Source organism: Juglans microcarpa x Juglans regia, chromosome 4S (assembly GCF_004785595.1).
Source record: "Juglans microcarpa x Juglans regia isolate MS1-56 chromosome 4S, Jm3101_v1.0, whole genome shotgun sequence".
NCBI classification, from domain to species: Eukaryota; Viridiplantae; Streptophyta; class Magnoliopsida; order Fagales; family Juglandaceae; genus Juglans; species Juglans microcarpa x Juglans regia.
In genome coordinates this window covers 5,457,662-5,466,292 of record NC_054601.1, presented here as the reverse complement: position 1 = coordinate 5,466,292, position 8,631 = coordinate 5,457,662, and the positions used below count along the sequence as shown (strand labels likewise).

At 35.3% G+C, this 8,631-nt stretch overlaps 1 protein-coding gene across 1 annotated transcript; it reads left to right on the top strand.

The window, feature by feature from the left end:
• The first annotated feature begins 2,254 nt into the window (after positions 1 to 2,254).
• LOC121262877 (transport inhibitor response 1-like protein) lies at positions 2,255 to 5,492 on the top strand. The gene is made up of 3 exons (XM_041165543.1): positions 2,255 to 3,145; positions 3,527 to 4,031; positions 4,117 to 5,492. Exons 1-3 carry the CDS (start codon positions 2,526 to 2,528, stop codon positions 4,876 to 4,878), a joined length of 1,887 nt encoding a protein of 628 aa, XP_041021477.1. The 5' UTR covers positions 2,255 to 2,525; the 3' UTR covers positions 4,879 to 5,492.
• Positions 5,493 to 8,631: the final 3,139 nt, after the last annotated feature.

The following is an 8,631-nucleotide window of genomic DNA, read 5'->3' as shown; positions in this document are numbered from 1 at the left end:
TAGCTGATTGGGAGGGGGGGGCTGGGTGTTGGTGGTTCCTTATATTTGCATTGACTAGAAATCGTCACTCATTGATCAATATTCCTTTGTCAAAACAAAACATCGACACATGAAAATGTGAAAAAAAAAAAAAAAAACACAACAACAAATATTGAAACGCAACCTAAATTATTCTGTCATGTTTAATTATTAGAACTAAAAGCATAGAGTTGACAAACTAAAATCCCAAATCCAATGAAATCCATGTAGCGTAATAATAGTGGATTCAATCACAACTTCGGAACAGCAATCCCTGCTTATTAGTATAAGGAAAGGAAGAAAAGTGAGGCCCCGAGATAATACATAGTTTATTGATTTGGACAATGATGCTATAAAGGAAATCTTAATAATGATAATCAATGTCACTATGTGTAGTTAAAGTCAATCGGTTTTTATTACATTTATGGACAATTTATTCCACTCGATGTGGGATATTTATTTATGAAAAATTACATATACTCGTCATCTTTACATACCACATACTATATATAATTTTTTATTTTTTTTTTATCTTACCAAATATGTTATATATGGATGATGAATAGAAGAATTCAATTAGTTTAAGAAGAATAAAACTATAAAAAATTTTAAAAATAAATAAATAAAAATAAGTATAGTGTGTGCCGTGTGGTGTGTGGGAATGATGAGTAACAAAACTCTTAAAAATTATATATAGTATGTAGTGTGAAAATGATAAATATACTTTTTCTTATTTACGAGATATGCATTCCTTTCCTAAATGTCACTTTTTATCTAAACAGTTCAAATATAATTCAAAGTTTTATTATTTGCAAGTCATCACATATAAAATTATAAAAAAATTAAAATTACTATAAAAATTATTAAATTATAAACGCTACTGATGTGTTTGAAAGGTTAGATTGAAAATAATTTTAAATTCAAAATTTTAAAATTCATTCAAAAATCAACTTGTATTGCATTAATAATATAAGGACTATATTAGTCAATTATCTCACTTTTATCCTATTTTCTAAAGTATAATTATTTTATTAAGCCGGCGTATTAAGCAAACTTAATAAAGTGCTTGGATAACATAATTTAATTTTGAAGATAAGTTTTGAAATTTAAATTTTATAAATAATATTTTACTATTTAAGTGATACAGATGATGTGTTATATATACTGACTTAATAATAGAATAATTCGTTTGTAGTACTTTTTATCACTATTAAAAGATAATCAAAGACCTATCATTAATATTATAAGAGAAATAATATTTACAATTATGAGTTATGTAAGTGTCGCACATTATTCTAAAAAAATAGGTAAATATATGATTCACATAAAAAAAATTGATTTTTTGGTGATAAACTTCATTTTCTTTCAAAACGAGTGTGTTGCAGTTGCAAAACGGATAATTGTATCTAGTATTAGTAATATTATAATGAGATAAGAGTGAGATAGTAATTTTTTTAATATAAAATTAAATTATTAAAGAATATGTATTGTATGCGACCTTGTAAAACAAAAAGAAAATTGTTAGTATGACTATCAAATATATCCACTCATATATTTTAATTTTTGTAATGATTAAAGACGTGGTGACTATTAGTGAATATGAATTTTTTAATAATTAAAACTGTTTAAAAAATATTTAGGTCTCGTTTTGATTTATATTTGATCTAAAGGTCTCAACTCATCATATCATTACAACTTTCTTAAATTTCTACACAAAATATAATAAACAATTCAACATTTTTAAGTTTCAAAACAATAATAATATAAAAAATTAATATTTAAATAATATTTTATTCAATTATCAACTTTCATATCAATTCAGCATCCAAACCTCACTTTAAAAAAAAAGAAAAACCATGTTTGCATATTTGGGACGAACACTTTTGTGCTCGTTTGGAGAGTAAGATGAAATATAATTTTTTAAATAATAACGAGATAGCTTGAGTTGAGTATTTTTTAGATTTTGAGAAAAGTAAGAAAAAGTTGAATAAAAAATATTATGAAGTTAAAATATTGTTAAAGTATAATTTTATAATATTATTTTTATTTGAGGATTTAAAAAAATTGAATTATTTTTTATTTAAAAGTTTAAAAAAATTATAATAATTAGTTTTAAAAATAATAATGATTAATTTAAAAATATTTATATTTAAATTATATTTAAAAATAAAATAAAATAATATGAGATGATATTTCATACAAATTTTAATACGAGATCTATTTCCAAAACCCAAAGGCATATTGATGTTTTACTGATACGAGAACATATTTTTTTATTCTAGAATATAACGCGGAGCTTTATATATAGAACTCCGAGGAGGAAGTTTACAGACACTGTTGCGACGACTTGGGTAGCGCCAGTGTCCTTCCTAGTTGATCCCCCAATTCTCACTCTCTCTCTCTCTCTCCGCTGCCGAAAGCTCGAGATTTATTAAAATTTGAGGTTGTTATTGTCAGGCAAAACCTAGATCAGAGAGTGGGCGTACGGAAAATTTACTCGTCGGCGCATGAGGAAGGAGCGGAAGGAAATTTCACAAGACGACGATCGGTCCCCGCCGGCGGATCTTCGCGGGGCCGACAGCGCCGAATCGTCCAACAAGACCCGGAACTGCAGTGGGGTGGGGTCCGTGTCAGGGAGTACTGGGCCGAGTTCCATGGAGTTCCAGGCCCCGTGCCCGGACCAAGTGCTGGAGAACGTGCTGGAAAACGTGCTCCAGTTCCTCAGCTCCCGGCGGGACCGGAACGCGGCCTCATTGGTGTGCAAGTCTTGGTGGCGCGTCGAGGCTCTCACCCGATCCGAGCTCTACATCGGCAACTGCTACTCAGTCTCACCCAGGAGGGCCACGAACCGCTTCTCTCGTGTCCGGTCCGTATCCATCAAGGGCAGACCGAGGTTCGCGGACTTCAACCTGATGCCGATCGATTGGGGGGCCCACTTCGCCCCGTGGGTGACGGCAATGGCGTCCGCGTATCCTTGGCTGGAGAAGGTGTACCTGAAGCGCATGTCCATCACGGACGACGATCTGGCCCTCCTCGCCGAGTCCTTCCCCTCCTTCAAAGAGCTCGTTATCGTCTGCTGCGATGGCTTCAGTACGAGTGGCCTCGCCCTCATCGCCAGCGACTGCAGGTACTTTCCTTTTCCTTTGTTTCTCATGAGCTATATAGATCTATCCGAATATACACCCATGTTAAGATCTCTGGTCCGGAAACACTAATCAGTTGAATTTGTTGGTTGCTTTTTGTAATGTATTAATGTATTTTAAGGCTTTTTTTTCTTCTTTTATTTGTTTTGTTTTCTCTAGGGGGAGGAACGGGCAGATCTGTTTGTTGGATTTGATATGGGTTATGGTATTGATGCGTTTCCTTGTTTGTGTTACTCTTTAATAATTATAGTAATCGAACCCTAACTAGTAACTGACAAGATTGAGATGCTAAAAAAATGTTGGTGTATTTGGGATGGAAAAGCTTAAGGAACTCTATTCTAATTTTCTCATTTAACTTTCTTCAGACAACTGAAAGTGCTTGATCTGATCGAATCTGAGGTCACGGATGATGATGTTGATTGGATAGCTTGTTTCCCGGAGAGTGGAGCTACTTGTCTGGAGTCGCTGATTTTTGATTGTGTTGAATGCCCATTAAATTTTGACGCATTAGAGAGGCTGGTGGCTAGGTCCCCGTCCTTGAAGAAGCTTAGGTTGAACTGCTATGTTTCAATTGGGCAGCTATGCCGCCTGATAGTACGAGCTCCGCAGCTCACACACCTTGGAACTGGTTCGTATAGTTCCCCAGACGACGTAGTTCCGGGTGAACACGCTTCCGACCTTCAAAGTGCCCTTGCTTCTTGCAAATCATTAGTTTGTCTCTCAGGATTCAAGGAAATGTTGCCAGATTACTTACCGGCCATCTACCCTGTCTGTGCTAATCTTACCTCTCTGAATTTTAGCTATGCAAATATTCATGCAGATCAAATTATATCGGTCATATTTCACTGCCACAAACTCCAGGTATTCTGGGTAAGTATCTGTGTTGTGTTGTATTTATGTCCAAATTACGATCAAGATTTGGCTTGTGAAACTTACTATTACTTTCATAATGCAGGTCCTTGATTCAATACGTGATGAAGGACTTCAAGCTGTGGCTTCAACCTGCAAGGACCTGCGTGAACTTCGTGTTTTCCCTTTTGATGCTCGGGGGGATACTGAGGGCCCTGTTTCTGATGTGGGCCTCCGAGCAATTTCCGAGGGTTGTAGGAAACTGCGATCCATTTTGTATTTCTGCCAGCATATGACAAATGAGGCAGTGATAGCCATGTCAAGGAACTGCCCGGATCTTGAGGTTTTCCGTCTCTGTATAATTGCGCTACATAGCCCTGACCATGTGACTGGGAAACCCATGGATGAAGGTTTTGGAGCCATTGTTATGAACTGTAAGAAGCTAACTCGGCTTGCTGTATCCGGTTTACTGACTGATCGAGCTTTTGGTTATATTGGAAAATATGGGAAATTGCTTCGAACTCTGTCAGTTGCTTTCGCTGGAGATAGTGACATGGGGCTTAAATATGTGCTTGAGGGCTGCCCTAGACTGCAAAAGCTTGAGATCAGAGATAGCCCATTTGGGGATGCAGCTTTGCATTCTGGTTTACATCACTACTACAACATGAGATTCCTCTGGATGTCTTCATGTAGGCTATCTCCCAAAGGTTGTCAGGAGATTGTTCGAGCATTGCCCCGTCTGGTGGTGGAAGTAATCAAGGATGAAGTTGCAGAGGGCCCAGATAATACTGTTAACATTTTATACATGTATCGGTCTCTTGAAGGACCAAGGGATGATGCCCCAAAATTTGTGACCATCTTACAATAAAAGAAGTTGATTTGGCCGTTTGGTAAAATTTATGGAAAATTCAGTGGGTGGCTTTTATACGACCCGCAAGAAGGTTCTTGCAACCCGTCTGCCAAACAAATATGAGTGAACCACCGCTGGTCTTGACTTGAGCTGTTGCAGAAGCATCCAAAGCAGAAGTGAGGCATGAGACCATTGTTGAATTGGTATGCGTCTGAATTTTATGTTTCTTTTGCTTCACGTTCTATTTATCATAATCAAAGGCTGCCTAAAGAGAAGGGGGTTTTCAAGCTGCATGGGTAATTTAAAATATGGGAGTTTACCTGTATCATATTATTTATAAGAGATGGAGATGGTCTGGAGATGGTCTTGAAGAATTGGACATTGAGTAAGGTGAAATTTTGAAGAACTCTTCCATGCCGCCAGCAGAGAATCAGGAGCTAGTGTTCACTCTTGAAAATACTTCGATCTTTTTATTTTGATTCAAATGGTAGTTAGTTTAAGCTGTAGCTGCTGAAAACTAAATGCCCAAGCTAATGGATCTCTCTCTCTCAGAGTATTTGTTTTTTTCTTTTCCTTTTTCAGATGTGTTGTAGCACCTGAATGTTAAATTTATTATCGTTATTGTTAGCAAATGTGAGATGGGTCCTAAATGCCAAAATATGCATGGACCATTTGCCATATATATCTACTTGGGGGGCCTGAGTTTGCATCCTTTTTTCCTGGATGTGGAATGATCAATTGAAAGTGATACCCATTAATGATGTGTGGAAAGTGTTGTAGATCTACGCATTACAGGATTCCCCGTTCTCCACCGAGTTGGATTCCAATCAACTTACCAGCAGAATCCCGATTCTCTTTGCTTGTTGGTTGGTCATGGTGTAAGTTTTCTTTCGGATCCTTGGAGGAGCGCTTCAACTCTACCTTTATTTTAATATCCCAATTGGAATTCCAAGCTCATTCCAAGTTTGAAACTTTGAAGTCCATTTTTTATTTGCGACAGTCTGGGTTTTGCTTGCTGATATGTTTGCTGCATTGCAGTTCTAAGTTTCTTCTGACCTCAGTTGTATGTCTATATGCCTATGGTCTTGATGATTTGTCACACCCTGCTGTTTGCGTTATAAAGCAGGCAAGTCCACCAATTTGGATAGAAGTCTATCTGCCCCCTTTTTCTTTGCTGGTACTCTCTTATGGCAGGGTAGTAAAAGCCAAAAGGCGGGCTTATCATGATAGTGGGATCTGACTGTGCAGTTGAAAAGGTGATGGGGATATGCATAGCTTCAGCTTTCTTTCTTGTCGATCCTATTTGTAGGTCTGAAAAACAAGTGGACAATGCCAATGTTAATTGGGCATCTCTCTCTCTCTCTCTCACGTGGATCATTTGGGTCGCTAGGTCGGTTTACTTGGCAATAGGACCCGGTCTGGGTATAAGAATGGTGAGGTACGATAAGGGAAAGGATAAAAGAACATGGTAGTCTTATTACAGTAGTACTAAGGCAAAGCTTATCCGCATTGCTTAGGTTGGGCACTGCGATTATCTACAATTTTCTTACCTAAATATTTTTTAGTAATTTAATGAGAGGTATAATTTGGAGATTCGAACAAGAGTTAATTTTCAAAACGGTTCATTTGTTTATCTTCAAAAAACAACCTCCAATAGGTGAGTTACACGTAGCTTCCTCAGCATACCTATCATGTGCCTCCACCCCACGCACGCAGATGAATCCCTCAGGCCTCATCCCCTCTCATTCTCTCCCCCAGAATCCAGTTTAACCAAATTTCATCTTCCCCTCTCCGCCACTCTCTTCACCTCCTCTCTCCGTCATCGCATGAGGAATGTGACCTTCGATGGATTCCCTTGTTGCTGAGATTAGTTGGTTCTGGTAAGGGGGTGAAGGTGAGACACTGAGAACAATGTCGCCCACCTCCGATGGATCCCTCTGATGGTTGTGGTGGTTGCCTCCTCTTCCTCCGACTTTGGGTCAGTCGATATTTTTTCTATTTTTATTTGATCTGATCTTTTTATTTCCATTGGAAGGGTCTGCATGATTCTATGTTTTGGGAGGGGGGCTTCGTCTGGGTTTCGAGAGAGGGGATCAGTATTTGATATAGTGCGGCTTGGTAGTCACTGCTTCGCGCACAATTCTGTCAAAGTTGGGGTATCTTTTCTTGTAGTAATCGAGAGAGAGGTTGGATTCTGAGAAGGGAATGGAGAGGAACCATCTCAGCAGGAAATTGGGGAAGAAAGAGAGAGTTTATCTACAAATTTCGACGCAAAGTAAAAAAATTAAGAATAAAAAAGCCGATAAAAGTGGTGCGGATGGGAGATGTGTTCTTGGACAGTGAAATTCTGGTGTAAAGATGGTGTACTTGAGCGACGGGAAGATGTGTTTATTATCTAGTACAATGAGCTTATTCTGATTTGTGTGTAAATGTTGATGTGGTAGAGTACTATTGGAGGTTGTTAAAGGTTTATTTTCGAATGGACCTCTGCAAAGCGGCTTTGTTCTAACAATGATAAATGCTTTTACTATAAATGAATTTTATAAAATAAAATTTATAAACTGACGTAATTTGATGTTGTATTTCGTATTATTAAATTAGTTATGTTGTACAGTAAAACTAAAGTATAGTATATAATTACATTAATTTGTATATTTAGTCTTGTTGACGTAACACTTCTCACAAGCAGTATTTGTTCAGCATCTGGGATTGTTTATCGGCAATGTGAATTTTAGCATTAAACAAAGAGAAATCTACTGTTATAACGGTCTCTCTCAAAATTGGGAAGAAAAAAAAAAAAAAAAAATCTCTAAAGAAGAGATACATGTGAAGTCACTTTATATTTTTATTTATCTGCCGCTCTGAAATTCGGACATAAAAATTAAGAGAAGTTTGATCAGGCTGGATTGAGAAATAAAAATACTCTCAATTCATTTTATTTTATTTTATCTTTATTATTATAATTTTTATAAATTCTTTCATAAAATATAATAAATCTTTTAATTTTTTTAAATCTTAAAATAATAATAATATTATTTTACAATATTTTATTTAACTTTTAATTTTAATCTCAACTCATCTCATTTCAATTTGAGTACTATTATATTTACAAAATAATTATATAAAATAATCACACAAACTTACATAATTTTATATAATTTATTAAATTTATTTTACAATAAAAATATTTTTATAATTTAAAAAATCACATCAAATCACATTAATTTATAAATTATTTTTATATAATTTTATTATGACTAAATTATTTTTCTCTCAATTTACCATTCAAACCTAACCGGATTATTGGAAAGTGATGATGAACAATCTTAGCGTCATGCGGTCATGACCATTCCATTAATTATTGGCTTGGCACTTCACACGAGACGAGGAAATAGTGCTAGAGAGAGTCAATAGAACATTGGATTGCCGTACTACTGTATTTTCAAGGATAATGATTGGATTAGTAATACTACCTTTATTTATTATTTTATAATGTATTTAAAATTTTATTCTTTTTATTTTTTAAATATTTCTAATCATTAAAAATAATTAAAATATATATATAACTTCACTAAGAGTATTGGTAATAGTTTAAAGTTTGACTAGAATCTTAATTTTTAACTATAATATCAACTTTTGACTAGGTGAATCCACATTGGACTAGTCATGTGGAAATAAAATTTTTTATTTTTTTAATTTTTTTTTTGTAAATAAAATTTATATATTTCTTAGATCTTCATACTTTGTAGAAATAATATGTCTACTCTATCA